Consider the following 18,359-nt stretch of genomic DNA (forward strand, 5'->3'; position numbering starts at 1 on the left):
ACAATCATGTTTGACAAGGATGCGGGAAAATAGAAATTCTCATACTTTGCTAAAGATAGTGTGAACAGAGACATTTCTAGAAAGTAAATAAGCAATATACCTCAAGATGCTAAAAGTTAATAACTTTTGATTCAGTAGGTTTTTTTCATAAACTAAGGTCGAGTTATATACAAAAATTAAGTACAGTCTTTATAATAGTGTGAAATTAGAATAATGCTAATTGAAAATAAAATAGGCAAGTAAATGATGATATACCACAAAATAATTAAAACATATTTTTGAATCAAACTTAGAAGTGAAAAAGGTTCTTATTCTAATACTGACAAAAACAGAATGCAAAATCACATATAAAATATGCTCTTAATTTTGTAAAAATACAAATATGCAAAATGAAAATGTTATTGGAAGGAAATAAAAGTTCTGGCACTGAATATTTATGGGTAATGGGATAACAAAATATTTTAATTTGTATTGTATCTGCATTAATATTTATCTATAATGAGGATGTATTCTTTACATAACCAGAACATTGATAGTAAATGATAATAATTAAAAACATAAAACATCACAAATCAGTTATAAGAAAAAAGGAAACCTGGGGAAAAGTAAATAAGCTAGCTTAGGCCAGTCACTGGAACTACTGTCCATGGATATGGCAGGACAAGAATGAGGAACCAGGGGGACCTCTGGCTGTGCCCAAGAGCAGAGGACTGGGGTCATCCTGCTCTAGGAATGAGGCCAGCAATGCTCTTAACAGGACAGCTGCTTCACTTCGACTGCCTTAGACTTTAACAATGTGTTTTTCACCTTGGGAGAGAGGTTTCTTACATAAGATACGAGGTTGAACTGTCCCAATAAACAGAGAATGAACTTCAGTGCGATGTCAAAATTAGCAGTTAAAACTACCAAATAGAAAGTAGACTCCAAATTAATTTTTTCTAGGTTAGGGGGCATTGAATTCACGTATGCTTCTCCATTGTCCAATGCCTTTTTGAAAACTCTACTTTATAGCACTCTTTATATGTGGAGAGAATCAAAACATTACAAATTTGTAAAATGAAAATTCTGGTATAAAGTAGTTAAATATATACACAGAATACTAATGACATGATTAGTCTGGTAAAAATTAATCATGCTGTAAACATTGTCTTTAAAATTATTAATTAGCCTACTTGACTATAATTACCAAATAAAACCATCTTAAATTACTTTGTTTCTACAGAACTGTTACTTCATTAGCATAGCAAAACTACAAAAGTTATTTTTATAAGAAACTTCTAATATAAAAATAACAGAAAGCTTGTGTGCTGAGTTTATTGCAATTTAGTAAATCACTTTGATTTCTTTATAGCAATTTAGATTACAATGGGTAACTGCTGGAATACTCTGATATACTAAGAGAGCCTATAACTTTCCAAGTGAAAGTTCTTCCTTAATATCCACAATTATCTATGACTATTTGAGCACCTGGAATCAAAGTATGCTATATGAACTTTAACTCTATGCTTTAAGGAACTCTATTCTTTACAAAAAAATTCTATAGATATATTGAGGTCTAAGATGTATTCTCAATTTGAACTAAAACCAGCACATATAAAAAATAATGTGGGAAAGAAACCCTTGGGCCAATGTGAGATTTGAACCCTGGTTCTTGCTCTAGGTGACCGAAATCGTGATCTTCAGCATAGGTCTGAAGCTCTCAGAGCCTCAATTTCCTCAATAGTAAACAGAAAAAAAAAAAAAGATGGAATATGCTCTTCCTATTTTATATGATTGACTTAAGACTCAAATGAGATTGAGATAGTTTATGTAAAGGAATTTTGAAAAATAATGTTTTAAACTCAATTTAAACATTTCAATCGTTCCCAAGACCTAGCAAGTTCAAATTCAACCTCTAAAACAATCTTTAAAAAGAACAAAGTTGGCTGTAATCCCAGCACTTTGGGAGGCCGAGGTGGGCGGATCATGAGGTCAGGAGATTGAGACCATTCTGGCTAACAGGGTGAAACCCCGTCTCTACCAAAAACACAAAAACACTAGCCGGGCGTGGTGGCGGCGCCTGTAGTCCCAGCTGCTGGAGAGGCTGAGGCAGGAGAATGGCATGAACCCAGGAGGCGGAGCTTGCAGTGAGCCGAGACGGCGCCACTGCACTCCAGCCTGGGCGACAGAGTGAGACTCCGTCTGGGGGAAAAAAAAAAAAAAGAACAAAGTTGGATGACTTACACTGTTAGATTCCAAAACTCGCTACAAAGGTAGAGTCATCAAGACAGTGTGGTACTGTCATAAGAATAAATAGATTAGTGGAATAATACTGAGAGTCCAGAAATAAATCCTCATGGTTATGGTAAATTGATTTTCAACAAGGGTCTCTAGACTATTCAATGGAGAAAGAAAGTCCTTTTCAACAAGATATAATCCAGTAATTCCACTCTTAGACAGATATCCAAAAGAAATGTAAACATGTTTATACAATGTTTTTACACAAATGTTCACAGTGGCATCATTCATAGTATCCAAAAAGTGGAAACAACTCAAGTAACCACCAACTAATTAATGTATAAACAAACTGTGCCACATCCATACAATGGACTATCATTTGACAATAGAAATGACTGAAGCACTGACACGTGCTACAACATATATCAACTTTAAAGACATTATGCTAAGTGAAAGAAGCTAATCACAAAAGATCACATTGTATATAGTTTTATTTGTATGAAATGTCCAAAACAGTAAAATCTATAAAGATAGTAGATTAATTCTTGCCTAGGGCTAGGAGATGGGTGTCATGGGGAGGGGCTGAAGAAAAATGTGGGGTACGGGGACTGCTAAAAGGCATAGGATTTCTTTCAGAGGTGATGACAGTTTCCAAAATTTACTTTGGTGGTGGTTACATAACTGTGTATACCAAAAATCACTGCATTATATATATTAAATTGATGAACTATTGATATATGTTCTATATTTCAATAAAGCTATTTCCATAAAAATACCATATATTCATAACTAGATCTTGATCCCCAAATATAAAGGCCTTTCCTAAATGAGAATTTACATGTAATTATTTTTCCTTTGACATACTCAATTGAAATTTCTGAAAAAAACTGGTACAAAAGAAATAGAGGCATGCCAGTTATTAAGAGAACTGAGTAAAAAATAAAAATAGTAAGAATTCCAACAATTAATATAATGCTTTATGTTATACCAAGTATTTGCAAAAACGGCCCCATAGACAACAAAACAGTAAATCGGAATGAGTCATTTGTTCCCTCTCCTGATTTTAAACATGGAGATAAGTTCTCAAAGAGAATGTCACACAAAGTTTCTCTCTCTCTTTTTTTTTGAGGAGTCCTACTCTGTTGCTCAGGCTGGAGTGCAGGGGTGCAACCGTGGCTCACTGCAATTTTGGCTCACTGCAACTTCGCCTCACTGCAATTTCCATCTCCTGGGTTCAAGTAATTCTCCCGCCTCATTTTCCAGAGTAACTGGGATTAAAGGCGTGCACCACCATGCCCAGCTAATTTTTGTATTTTCTGTAGAGATGGCATTTCACCATATTGGCCAGGCAGGTCTTGAACTCCTAACCTCAAACGATCTACTCGCCTCGGCCTCCCAAAGTGCTGGGATTACAGGAGTAAGCCACAGTGCTGGACCCAAAGTATATCTTTGAAAAAAATCTTTTAGAGAGGTTATCTTAGTGAAAAATAAAAGAAATACATGAGCAAACAACTAGATATCAAAAGTAAAGGAGAACAAAGAAAGTTCACTGTTCTTTACATAGGCCATAATAAAGAAAGAAGTGCATCCATAATGTTTGGATAAAAATTACAGGTGGTATTAATATACGGAAGGAGAAACAAAGGGAAGTTGAGAGCATGTTAAAGTATTAATTTTATTTGAGATGGGCAGTGGAGGAATATGTTTTAAAAAGCTTTAAGCATAGCTAGGGAAAAATCACTATGAATCTTGATAAGGAAAGGGTAGCTATCAGCAACATAAAAATAGAATATGCAATATTCTGTTTAGTAGATGAAAATCAGTTTATGGACAGAAGCTGGGAAAAAAAACCCAAAAAGAAGCAAGGCTGGTAACAACACACACACACACACACACACACACACACACACACACACACACACACACAAAATGGGGTAGCTGAAATAAGCCTTGGTAGAACAGTAGTTCATGTCAGTGTTAATATCAATTAAAAATCAATATCAAATGATTTTTATACCAAATCAATAAAAAAAAACCACATTGATTTGATTTATATCAAATCAATCAAAAAAAAAAAACAAAAACCAGGCCGGGAGCGGTGGCTCAAGCCTGTAATCCCAGCACTTTGGGAGGCCGAGACGGGCGATCACAAGGTCAGGAGATCGAGACCATCCTGGCTAACACAGTGAAACCCCGTCTCTACTAAAAAATACAAAAAAACTAGCCGGGCGAGGTGCCGGGCGCCTGTAGTCCCAGCTACTCGGGAGGCTGAGGCAGGAGAATGGCGGGAACCCGGGAGGCGGAGCTTCAGTGAGCTGAGATCTGGCCACTGCACTCCAGCCTGGGCGACAGAGCAAGACTCTGTCTCAAAAGAACAACAACAAAAAAAAACAAAGTACATGAAAAAATAAAAAAGCTAACAGTTTTTTCCAGAAAGTACAGGTGTAAAACAAAAGGATATAGTGCAATCGGAAATGAAAGAATGAAATAAGGAATATCAGAGAATATGAACTAAAAATAAGTAGGGCTAGACTTTTTTTTTAACTCTACAAAATAAAATTTAACGTTAAAAATTCACAATGATAAAGAAGGAACCAAAATTTGGAAAAAATAGAACATGAAGATGTAATGATTATGAACACATGGGCACCTAACAATACATTATTGAACACTATTAATGTGCAACTGACAGACTATGGTGACACAGTCTGTGTCATATTTGTTCCTTAAGTTTGTGAATTTTCTAGTTCTTTGATTATTTCTTTTCTTCTTTAATCTGTGCATTACAGACATTTTTTTCTCTTGTTACTCGATTTTTAGCAGTATTTGAGAATGTTTTAAACAGATGGGGAAAAAAAGAATTTATAATAGTCCAAGAATAGTCTAAGTTTTCTCTGTGTGAAAGGTTTTTTACAAAAGTTATCTGAAACAAGGAACCAAAATGAAATTAGAGCACTTGCTGTACCTTTCATTTAATCATTCTCTTTTGTAATTTTTCCCCAAGAAGATATACACATACATTTCCTAATGTTCTAAGCTTCCATGGCAACCTGTGATCTAGAGTAGTAAAAAATCAAAATGTCTTAAAAATCATAGGGGAACATGCACCCAATATTTCATTTCCTCTAAAAACTGACCCTTTGAGTAGCATCCATGAGTTGTGATTTTTTCTTATTTTTTCAGAAAAACCAAAAATGCTACAGAGAGAATCAATTATATGTATACCTAGGTTTTTGAAGGATTCTATTTTTCCATTCCTTATTTCCCTTGACAAAAAATAAAATCTGAAAATGGCAACATAAAATTAGTCAAATAAAGGCATTTTTTGCGTTCTGGTCATGGCGTGACGCAGGGATTGGCCAGCTCTTAAAAAAAAAAAAAAGGCATCTAAAAAAGAATAAAATGCTTCAATTCTACAGTTTCTTAACCCTTCTACTTAAATATATTTTACCACATATAAAATGTAAACAAAAGTAATAAACATACAATTAAATTAGTATGCATCATAATGCTTTGAATTTTGCACCTTTAGGGGTTATTATTTGCAGAAACCACTTCATGGATTACTTTTGGATTCTAATACCATATTTAGTTGCATATGATTTCTGTTTCATCATACTCTATTTCTGCCTTTGCAATAAAGGAATGTAATAATACAGCAATTAACCACAAATAAAAATATTCATTTTATATGTGAGAAACATTCACTTCTCAATATTCAAAAATGAAGCTATGTAATTAAAATGCAACTCATCTCCACCCACGTTTTCTAAGTAAACTTTGTTAATAAAGATAGATGTGAACTGTTAACTAGGGGCACAGAGTACTCCAAAGACTAAATATAGGTGCTTTGTTTCTCCGATCATACCTATATCTTAAATTCCCTCAGCTCCTATCTGTCAGAGAACGGCTGCCAGGTGAGCAGTCTGTCACTCTTGCCTAGGCTAATAGATTCTCCAGTGGCTTTGGTTACAGCTCATGTCATACTATTAAAACTATGTGCCTTGAAAATGGCATAACATATGTAGCTGAATCTTGTCAACTCTAGATAATCAGACTCTGTTTGGCTTCATAAGCAGATGTAGATTAGAGAAGCAATATAATAAATATGCAAACACAGTGGTCCTCTTTCAGCACTGCTGTTCCTACCTCTAATGGCCCTCGCAGAAACTCTGTTTGTTCAGCTCCCACTTCCAGAGCTACATCAACAGAAGCAAAGGGACGGCTGGCCATCTGTTGTCGTTCTCGAAGCAGTTGCTGGAGGGGGTTAAAAATGATTTGTCTTAAAATAGGTTTAAATGCTCATGAAATTCAACAATATCTGGTTCCCTTTTTTTTTTTCTAATTTAAATATTTATTGAACATATCTATTCATACTCATATGGATACTATACGTGCTTATTTAGAAATTTACCTTTCATTACTTATAAGCATGGGTGGAAAAATACCATAAATTGTATAATAAAATAAAAACATGACAATAGCAGCTTATTTTGATATGCAGTCTTTTTCAGAGGAGATCCGCTTTCATTTGTTTTTTTTTTTTATGTCAAAAAAATAATGCCATAAATATTTTATTATTTATTCCAATTAGAAGGTAAGATTATTTGTCTTGGCTTACATTCCTTTTTTTTTTTTTTTAATTTATTTATTATTATTATACTTTAAGTTGTAGGGTACATGTGCATAACGTGCAGGTTTGTTACATATGTATACTTGTGCCATGTTGGTGTGCTGCACCCATCAACTCGTCATTTACATCAGGTATAACTCCCAATGCAATCCCTCCCCCCTCCCCCCTCCCCATGATAGGCCCCGGTGTGTGATGTTCCCCTTCCCGAGTCCAAGTGATCTCATTGTTCAGTTCCCACCTATGAGTGAGAACATGCGGTGTTTGGTTTTCTGTTCTTGTGATAAACAAGTGGCATTGAAAAGTTAGGAATCATGTTACACACATATCCATATCTCGAGTACTAAAGATGAAAATTACTTTCTCCCCATGGCCTCGGTTATATGTCCACAGAGGCTTTTAATGTATGGTGCCTACAAATAACTTTTCCCTTGACCTCCATCCTGTAGGTCTAATACAATGTACTCAAAACCACTTTGAAAGTCTCAGGTGAGAGGTGCTACTTGAGTAAAAAGCGTTATTACAATGATGGCTGTGCCAAATTTTCCTACTCAAAATAACTCATACTTTTGTCTTAGCTAAAAAAGAAAAAAACAGTAAAAATATTTAAGAAAAGATAATGAAAAGTTGCCAAAATGCATTAATAGAAATTAAAGGAACATATACCTGACAAGGCTAAGTTTTGTAAGTCATTAGAATCCCCTGTCAACTGCTATGGAACCAGAAGGAATTATTATTGGCAGTGTTTATAATTTTGGTCAAAGCCTTTGTTTATTATTCAAAATGAGTCATGATTAGTAAGTTGAGAAATTGTGTGCAAGAACTTCTAGAGCACCCCCACATACTTGTTTCTTTCTCTTTGTGACTATTCTGGGCTTTGCCCAAGCTAAAACCAATAAACTAGCAAGTCCCAACCAACTACTAAGCTAATTTATCTTTTTGCCTCTCTTTGTAATTATAATATTCATTAAGTCATGATAAAAAAAAATTGATGACCAGCACTAGATATTGCAACTTTTGCCCTTCTCATTCTATACAGCTAATAAAATTATTATTAAATATTAAAATAGGACGTGTGATGCAATTAAATACTCTTTAAAATGAGAAGAAAATTATATTATTGAAGAAAGGCAAAATTCTTGAACACAACGAATGGCTTCATTATTCACAGATATTTTTAAAGATTCTCTGTTATTAACTTAAAATGTTAACTACTCATCTTTGAATGTAAATGGATGTAGTCCTGTGAGTGAACATTCATAAAACTCCCTTGTAGATGATAAAGGAACACGGGCCAAATTATTTAAACACTAGTTTATTTATTTAAGCAGAAGTTTAGATAATAAACTGCCATCACACTTTATTATTTAAAATTTTTGTTTTAATAGCTGGTTTTTATTATTAAAAGAGAACAGTCACATGACAATATGGGATAGAAATAATGCAACTGTTAATGAGTAACAATTTAAGTTTGTAGATTACATTTTTTTGAATAAATTCATTTTAAAAATACATATTCAAAGTAAAAAGTGAATGTGATCTAAATTTTCAAATTATTCACTTTAATATAACTTCAAAATTATATTATTAAAAATACAGTTCCTGGCAAATAGAATCTGTTTCTGCCTCTCTCAATAGGAATGGGTAATTGATCTGAATAGTATTTCTATGCAAAATGCAAACATAATGTTATTTCAGATGCTGAGGGATAGTAAATGCGGAAGACACCAGGTTCTTTGTCTTTGGTAACAACACATACACCAACATGCCCATACAACACACACACGAATATACAATCTACCCTTCCTATGATCATGTACAAATAGTCTTGAGAAAATTGTAAATTCCACTTTGTGTTTGAACACAATTTTCTAAGATTTGTATTATCAATTTTCTCCATTTGTATTAGTCTCCTCAGCATACAAATGGCATCTCATATGACAAGTGATTGCTAGAAAAAATGAACAGCTTCTTTTTCCTCAACTTGCCTTTTCCTTATATCTAAAAGTAAAAAGACTACAAAATAGAATTAATGAATACTCAATATCACACATTGTAATATAAATCAGCAAATATTCCAAACTCACAATCGTTGACAAAAAATAGAGTGCCATGGACTATAATATGTTACTGTGCCTCCTAAAACTCATTAAAAAAATCAGTGACTGATACTTTTGTTCAATTTTTAAATTTGTAGAATGCAAAAGTATATTTAAAAATTCTAGTTTGTTTTCTGAGCTTTGTGTTTCCATCACTTTTTAGGAACTGAATGTCTACTAAATTACTTTATATAAAGAACAAGAAAAATATTCTTCCTGCCCAGGACTTTACTACTACAGCTTGTAAAGCAAGTCTGGTAAAATGGAAATAATTAGGGCACAATATAGAGTATTAGTAAAGTTACAAATAAAGAATTAGACAAATAAATTTATTCTGGGTCACCTAGTGGAAGACTGGTGAGAGAGCCCTTGCTGAAACAGCTGAGTTTCTGCCTCTGGGAGACTAATGCAAATGTTCTTACTGTGAAACTTAGGAAGAGAAAATCATTTTCCCCTGTAACACTCTTGCTTTAGTGTGATAGCCCTAAAATAATCAAATGGAGTAAATTGTGATGATCTTTGCAAATGATTTCTGCCCTCCTCCCCTATTCTTAACAATTGTCCTACTTTTAAATACCAGTCTCTCCACTTTTTAGCTGTTTGAGCTTAACCAAATTATTTGGACCTCTCTAAGCCTCAATTTTTCTCATCTATAAATAATAACAGTACCTACACTATGCCTATACCTTAGAGGACCTGTTTTAAAGCCCAGCTGTTGCACTTACTAGCAATTGGATCATAATCTCATTACTGAGGCCTTTCACTCATTCTTTCTCTCTATAAAATGGGAATAGCAATAATATCTTTAAGTCATAAGGTTGAGACTAAAGAGATCACACATTTGGGCTGTTCTGCACACAGGCTGGCACATTGTGAGCACTCAATAACTGCTAATTGGTACAATTATAATGTTAAATTTCAAGCACTATTTTTGTCTCCGAAGATGGCACACTAATTACCACAGGCCCATTTTCTTCAGCAATAGTGACACATTTTCCTCTACTAGTCTCCCTTTTAACAAATGTTGCAAATTTATGAGACAGTTGGAAAATGTCATTATTGTGGTAAAATGAATTTAGATTTGGAACTGCCTTCCACCATTTGTGACTAAGAGTGATAAAAACTCAACCTGAAAATTAGGAAAAAATATAGAGTATTTTCTTAAGAAATTTTGAAAATTAATCTATTTTCTAGGATTATGTTTTATATAAAACGAAGTTTAACATTTTGTATACCCATAAGAAGCCATATAGCAGATGTGTCTGTTTTATAACTAATCTGCTATTGCCAATTATTCAGCAGAACAATAAAGCCAAGAGAACAAATTGATCATAATACAATAGATTATAATCATACTGCCATAAACATTGTTGTGAAGAAAATTTAAAAATTAAAGAGATGTTAGTATCTTATTAGTTGTACATAGTAACTGTTTTGCTATTCAAAATCTCATATAAAACAAACCATGGAATTAAAAATGATATGAAAATCAGGCTGGGTGCAGCGGCTCACGCCTGTAAGAACTTTGGGAGGCCGAGGCAGGTGGATCACCTGAGGTCAGGAGTTCAAGACCAGCCTGACCAACATAGTGAAATCTTGTCTCTGCTAAAAAATAAAATAAAATAAAATTAGCCAGGCATGGTGGCACATGCCTGTAATCCCAGCTACTCAGGAGGCTGAGGCATGAGAATCACTTGAACCCGGGAGGTGGAGGTTGCAGTGAGCCGAGATTGCGTCATTGCACTCCAGCCTGAGCAACAAGAGCGAAACTCCATCTCAAAAAAAGAAAAAAAGAAAAAAAGAAAAGAAAAGAATATCTATGCTTAAATTTGACTACCAGGTAGAGTCGGGTAGAGTCACTGATTCTATCAAACATGAATACAGATAATTCTTCAACTTAATACTATTACTTCAAATATGGTATCATTCCCCAAACTTCATACTCGCTACCTTTCCAAATACCGCAAGACATATAACTCTTTGAATGACTTTAGGATAATAATCCTTAAAACTACACATACATAAAAAACAAAGCAGTAACTAACTCTGCCTGCAATTGGCTTCTAAAATGTTAATAGCATATATAAGTGATATGGGTTGACTGTGTTCCCACCCAAATTTCAACTTGAATTGTATCTCCCAGAAATCTCCCATGTTGCGGGAGGGACCCAGTGGGAGGTAACTGAATCGTGGAGGCTGGTCTTTCCCATGTTATTCTCACGACAGTGAATAAGTCTCATGAAATGGATGGGTTTATCAGGGCTTTCTGCTTCTGCTTCTTCCTCATTTTCTCTTACCGCCACCATGTAAGAAGTGCCTTTGGCCCCCCACCATGATTCTGAGGCCTCCCCAGCCATGTGGAACTGTAAGTCCAATTAAACCTCTTTTTCTTCCCAATCTCAAGTACGTCTTTATTAGTAGTGTGAAAATAGACTAATACAATAATCTTATATATATGTATATACCCATGCATATATAGTACATGGGCATGTCAATGTATGTAGAAAGTATAAGCATGACTATGCATATACATTAAGTAAATTACTATTGAAAGTAAATATATTATCACTCAAAGTAAAATTAAAACAAAAAGTCCAAAATAAGGGATTAAATGATGTCAACAAATGAGGGTCCTGTTGGCATCTGGATAACACTGATTATATAATTCATATGACCAAGACACAGTCTCCACAGATTTTTAGACCTGGTAGGAACCTCACAGATCCTCTAGGCAGGAAATTCTTCAACCTGCAGATCACGGACCTCTAAAGGGCAAATAGATGAGGACTAGAAAAGTTATGAACCTGTCACTAATAGATGATACTTTTAATTTTTTCCCTGCAATTTCAGTGGATTAAATCATTAACTTACTGCTGTCTTCAGAAGTTAACAGCCCCTCATCCTGAACCAAAATGTAACTCTACTTCCTTAAATTCTTTCAAGAAATAAATCAATCAACTCATATTAATGCTTAAAAATAAAACAAAAGGGAGTAAATTCTAAAAGCCAGCAAAACTACTTTAGATTTACTGACACATTCCTATTTGCTAGATAAGAATTTGAAAATTATCTTCAAGGCAGAATTAGTTCAAAGCTCAGACATTTAATTGGAAACATTTCATTTATTTGTTGTCTTCATGTAGCTCAGTGGTTCCCAAACTTTGTTTTTTCTGTAAACTTTGGCGTATATGCAATGCCACCCATACTCTATACTGAATGATCTTGTTTCTTAAAGATATCAGCCTTACATACTGATTGTAGATCATAACTTCAATGTAAAATTAGTCTCCTGGAACTCTGGAAATTGTCAATATTAACAAGAGCAGGGGGCTACAAACTATATGACCTGATAGCATCAACATCAAGAGCAGGGGGCTACAAACTATATGACCTGATAGCATCAACATCAAGAGCAGGGGGCTACAAACTATATGACCTGATAGCATCAACATCATTTCCTTGTAATAAGGTATTTTTAAAAGGTTCCTACTGGCAGGAATTAAATAAAATATACCTTACTTTTATAAGTATGGTCCTTTTAAGCATGGACTGTCATTGTTTAGGTTAATTTAGGAAATGTCAAAGAAAATGAATAATCTTCATTAGCAAATCTTCCTTATCTTTACATATCTATGTTATCCATTCCTACTTACACATCATGGGAGACAAAACAGTACTTCTTACAGGGGCAATTCTTTGTAATTAAGTTTTGAAGTCAAGAAAATGGAAGGGGTGCCTGACATCTGTCCATTGATAAGTCTTCATGAAAATAAGTTTAATTTAACAGGGATAAGAGCCAGACACAGTGGCTCATGCCTATAATCCCAGCACTTTGGGAGGCCAAGGCAGGCAGACCACCTGAGGTCAGGCATTCAAGACCAGCCTAGCCTAGCCAACATGGCAAAACTCTGTCTCTACTAAAAAATACAAAAAACGTATCCAGGCCTGGTGGTACACACCTGTAATCCCAGCTACTCAGGAGGTTGAGGTAGGAGAATGGCTTGAATCTGGGAGGCAGAGGTTGCAGTGAGCCAAGATCGCCACTGCACTCCAGCCTGGGACAACAGAGCAAGACTCCATCTCAAAAAAAAAAAAAAAAAAAGAAAAAGAAAAGAAAAGAAAAAAAAGGGGGGGTGGGGGATAGAATTTTACCAAAATTTGAATTTTTCTCAACACAAAAGCTGTGTCTTGAAGCATATCACAAAGTTGTTAAGCAAATCGGTTAAGCTTTATATCTTTGGATAGACCTTGGTAAAATCATTTTTTGGTCAGGGGTATGATCATGCTAATTTGCAGTGTGGAGCAAACAAAGAAATATCCCTATCTGATTATCACATCCATTCCAGAAATTTCTAATATTTGCTAACACTGAGTATTTTGAAATAAATTAGGAAAGGGTTAGAATTTCGTCATTTCTTTTTAGTCTAAGTGAAACACTAACATGATCCAGCATAGACAATCCCTGGTTTTTCTCAACGGTGTGCTTGCTGACTTCTCATTAACAAAGAATTCCAACTTGTGAACACTTTTCCAAAAGAAAATCACTTAAATCTTCATAATACTGAAGAGTTAATATTGCATGCAAAACTTTCATTATGCAGATGATATACCTGTGTATACTTGTTTTTATCTTATACCTGACCACATATCTCATTTTGTTCCCTAATGAGAAATGAAGCTCTATGTCATGTGGCACATCTCTTCATGCTTTAGCAATAAGAAAATAATTTTCAGTAAAGTCTTAATGCCTTGTCAAGAAACTTCATTAAGGACTGGAAGCAAATTATGACGTTCTTTACTTCAAATTCCAAAGGATGATCTTGAATAGTTTAGACTAAAATTCTAGGAAAAAAATTTTTTTTCCTTTTTTTTTAAAAAAAAAAATAAATAAAAGCCTATTTGTAGAAAAATTTGATAGAGTTTGCTCATATCAAGATTTCCATGGTGAATAAGTTTGCTTGTAATAATTAATTGAATGAATTTTTACTGAGCTCTAACTGCATGCCGTTTTCCTAGGAACTGATGTATAGGGTAACCCTTTTGATTCTATTCAGCAAGCTTCTCCATGCCAGCAAAAAAAATACCAGGGACTCTTCTGAACCATGTGCCAGGAAACTGGAAGTTGGCAAACTGGCAGATAGTATAGTCTGATATTGCAGGAAGTATTTATGTAGCCTGGAGTTAAAAGCAACAAAGCTATTCGTTAGTGGATGAAGACGTCCATATATGCAAAAATATTGCAGAAGTTTTGAAGGTGACTCTGGGAAATTTTAAAATTAAAATATGGACTCTAAATATTTTCTGTGTTGACACAGATAGCATCACTGATAAAGACTTTGCCAAAGATGATCTCATTTCAGGATAAAAGAAATAATGCAAAATGGATTTATGTAGGAGAGTCTTATAAACTGTGCTATGGCTTGATACAGGCTATGCTTTCTGGTGACCAACAGGAAATTCAATGGGCCTTTGCAAGGTAATATTTTACCTTGCTTTTTGTACTTGTTTACATTAAAACGAAATGTTGAAAAATGAATGCTTATTGACAACTTTAAAGAATACTCTGGGCACTTAAGAATCATAATTAACAGCACATGGAAGTCTTGTTTGTTTGACATTGACTTACATAAACAAATAAATAAAAGTATTACAGAAAAAATTGCTGTGGGAAACAAAATGGTCAGGGGAAAGGTACCATGCAGAAGGAAAGTGCTTTAGATGGAGTGGTTACAAAAGGGAAATGATATTTGCCCTGAAACCCTAAACAGTTAATCAGAATAGGCACACATCCCCAAAAGCTCAGTAGTTGAACATAGAAAAGTTTATTTTTTGCTCACACAAAATCCTCTGGTCTAGGTAACTTCCCATCTGGTAATTCAGCAATATAGATTGCTTCAATCTTGTCACTTTCCATCTCAACCCAAGACTTCCCGAAGAATCATGGCAGAAAAGGGACTAGTGAATTGTGTATGGACTTTTCAGTGCTTCAGCCCACAAGTGACACACTTCATTATCAGAAATAGTCACACAGTCCAACCTAATTACACAGAAGTCAGAAAATGTAGGGTGGCAATTGGAATGTTAGGTGAATGGAACAAAGGAAGCTAGAAAAGAACTTTTCAGGCAGGGTCCGGGGGCTCACACCTGTAATCCCAGCACTTTGGGAGGCCGAGGCAGGCGGATCATGATGTCAAGAGATCGAGACCATCCTGGCCAACCAACATGGTGAAATCCCATCTCTACTAAAAATACAAAAATTAGCTGGGTGTAGTGGCACACACCTGTAGTCCCAGCTACTTGGGAGGCTGAGGCAGGAGAATCGCTTTAACCCGGGATGTAGACATTGCAGTGAGCTGGGATTGCGCCACTGCACTCCAGCCCAGGTGACAGAGCGAGACTCCAATTCAAAAAAAGAACATTTCAGGCAGAGGGAAAAGCAAGCGCCACATTTTGAGGCAAGCCTGAGCTTAAAATATTCAAGAAACAGACAGAAAGAAGCCGGAATTTTAATAAGCAAGATGGTGAAGGGCAGACTGGCCAAAGGATAATACTGGGTTTATCAAGATTAAGATACACTGAAATCACATCTGTAAATCATTAGGCACACAGGGCTAAATAAATTCGATTCATTGTTTTCTAAAACATAATTTTCTTTGTATTTCTCAGACAGTCCATTCCTATGGTGTTAGAATTAGCCTGGAACAAAATGGCACAAGAAATAGGTTTTACCATCCTCAACTAAAGTTATTTAACACATCATTCAGAAAACAGCAACAGCAGTTAATCTCAAATACAATGAACCTAGCTCTCTCAATAAGTATCGAAAGGTCAATTTTGTATGTAACCTTTTTTAATACAAAAGGCCAGGTGGTTATAATTTATCTGAGCAAATCAAAATGAGCAAAAGGATGAGTACTGAAAAGGTCATTTAAAAGCTAGATCCTCAGAATGGATTTTAATACATATTACTCCTCAAAGAGCAAAAATGAGAACCTGGTTAATTTCAAATTTTGAAATCTGCACTTGAAAAAAATTTTCACACATAGAATACCCCCACAGTCATACTATGGAGTATATTTCTTCTCAAACTTAGAAGTTTAAGTTGTGAAAGAAATACCTGTCCTGCTCTCAAAGAGAAGGACAAATGAATGCTATGTCTTTGACATCCAGGAAGTGCACAATATGATCAAGTCAACCTTGACAAGTGGAAATCTAAAAGCATCTGACCACAATAGAAATGACACACTGACTTCTGCTGTGTGCCAGTAATTTATGACTTGAGGCTCTTGCTACAATAAAGCTCAGATCAATCTCTCAGTAGTTCTCCCCACCCGAAGAAGTAATTTACTAAAGAAAGATTTCTTTTCTCCCTGATTCTGGGAATTAATGCAAAGCTAATGATTCAATTCTGAACTACAACATGCTAGTTTCTAGGTTAAAAAATTCTAAATGCAACATAATCCAGTTAGCTTTTACATTTAGTGTATAAGGAGTTCGTGTTGAACATTTCAGTAGTTTATGACTATAATTTTGAAGTTCTTCAAGAGGTTCTTAAATCTTCCTGGCTACGTAAATGACCCAAACACTGGCATTCTCCATTTAATCAATACATATTTTTTTCTTTGAGGAAATGGGATTATTTTGCTAATAGCTAATGGAGTCATTTTTAGTTCAATATTGCAAAATGCTAAGAAATGGTTCTTCAGTAAAATGCTCCTTTGTGAAGACATCTGCTAAACATAATTTTTTAAGTCTCCAGTGGAAGATACCTATAATGACCATTGACTAACTGGTGTGATAAATGAATAGGCAATCTGACTTGTTTTCAATATTTTGTGAAAGGAGACATGACAGGCATTTTTTAAAAAAAATGAATTTCAATTGTTTGAATTTTTTTAATGTGAAGGGCAGTTTGATGTAGCACAGATTACTCATGACTGATATAAATCAGCTTTCTTATGTACTTGGAACAATGTGTTAAACCACAAAAATCAAAATGTGAGAAAGTCACAGACTCATTGGAATAACTCATTCTCAGATTTGGAAGCAATACTGGAGCTTACTTAGTCCAATGTTCCTATTAAAGCAGGCTCAGAAGTGCTGTGACTTACCTGACAGATGGTCATCTAGGGCCCTTGAATACCCTGATACGAACTTTGATCAAGACAAGTCTTCTCTATTTAGCATGTCTATAAGTAAATTTTTGAAACTAAATTCAGAACTTCACATTGGTATTTATTATAAATTTTTCATGTTTTACTGTTGTGATTGCTTGTAACCTATTTTTTTTATTGAGTGCAGAATTCTCTTTGAACTTTTAAACTTCCAATGTGTTAGTTATCTCTCTGCATGTGGTCTTTCACGTTGACCCCTATTCCATTTCCCTGAACAGATCAATGCCCTTTGGGGGCAAAGAGAATAATCAAGATAGTGAGTTGCCATACTTGCTAGTAATTCAACTCAAATCATAAAAGCCACCACAAGAATGAGTTTTGCCTTTTCATATTCCAGGGTTCCCTCCATGTAGTATATCAAAAGATAGGACAGATAAGGTATATGGATTTAGAAACATTCAGTTTATTTTCAAACACTATGTCCACTCAAGGTGGCAAGAGGTATATAGGTACATGATACCCAAGAAGTTCCCTAGCTAGCAGACTGGGCATGTTTTCCCTTATTTTCAAACTTCATGAAACCATCTTTTGTCCACTGCAAAACTTCTCCAAAACTTAACACTCCTTAGCCCTTGTCCTGGAATACAACTTTTTGGACCATATGTTATTGAATTCTAATTTCTGTACTTTGTATACATTTTTATAAGGAGTGGGTTCTAAACTTGGGGCAACTGAGAAAGGCATCTGTGTATTTCTGACTTAGCTGGCCCCTCTCTAACTGATGACCAGACAGATTTCTTGGCTCATTCAACCTCTCATGGTCCAATGATGCTCCCAAGAACTTTGCAGCCTCTTCCTCTATGTCTTCTCTGCTTCACCAATCAACTGGTACATTTTCCTGAATGTATTGGCTTATGATATATTCCTGCTAAGAGGACACATCTAACCCTACAGTTATCTTCCGTTTACCAAAAGCATTTTAACTTTCACCAAATATATTCGATATACTTCACACTTAATCTACAAATTCCCTTTATTCTAATATATTTCCTTTCTATGAATTTTCCCATAAATATCTAAATTTGACAATCAGGCCATTTATTTCTCGGTCGATGAAAATTTTAAGTGGATCAGAGAAAAGAAATAAATGCTTCATTACCCTTTCTCTAGAAATGGACACTTACCTAGCAATCAATAATGAATTTATTGAACTGTTGGGGGTCTCTGATAAAGTTTCTATTATTAAGTAGACGCTTCTCATCTGCTTGAGATTCTGAACAAGTTAAAAAGTAAAAAGTG

General features: G+C 34.9%; 1 protein-coding gene and 1 long non-coding RNA gene across 7 annotated transcripts in view; one reads left to right on the forward strand and one right to left on the reverse strand.

The window, feature by feature from the left end:
• The window catches only part of LOC105467216 (attractin like 1), an 882,222-nt gene that overhangs the window by 239,574 nt on the left and 624,289 nt on the right, over nucleotides 1–18,359 (reverse strand). For 5 of the 6 annotated variants that reach the window (XM_071069067.1, XM_011716729.3, XM_011716724.2 and 2 more), the window contains one exon: nucleotides 6,367–6,474. The exons of the other annotated variant lie outside the window; for it this stretch is intronic. In XM_071069067.1, coding sequence (XP_070925168.1) covers nucleotides 6,367–6,474 — 108 coding nt within the window. The remainder of the gene's footprint in view (nucleotides 1–6,366; nucleotides 6,475–18,359) is intronic. 6 annotated transcript variants of the gene reach the window in all.
• Nucleotides 1–18,359, forward strand: part of LOC139356180 (uncharacterized) — a 131,149-nt gene that overhangs the window by 68,372 nt on the left and 44,418 nt on the right. The window lies entirely within an intron of this gene.

Source organism: Macaca nemestrina, chromosome 9 (assembly GCF_043159975.1).
Source record: "Macaca nemestrina isolate mMacNem1 chromosome 9, mMacNem.hap1, whole genome shotgun sequence".
In the NCBI taxonomy this organism is placed as follows: domain Eukaryota; kingdom Metazoa; phylum Chordata; class Mammalia; order Primates; family Cercopithecidae; genus Macaca; species Macaca nemestrina.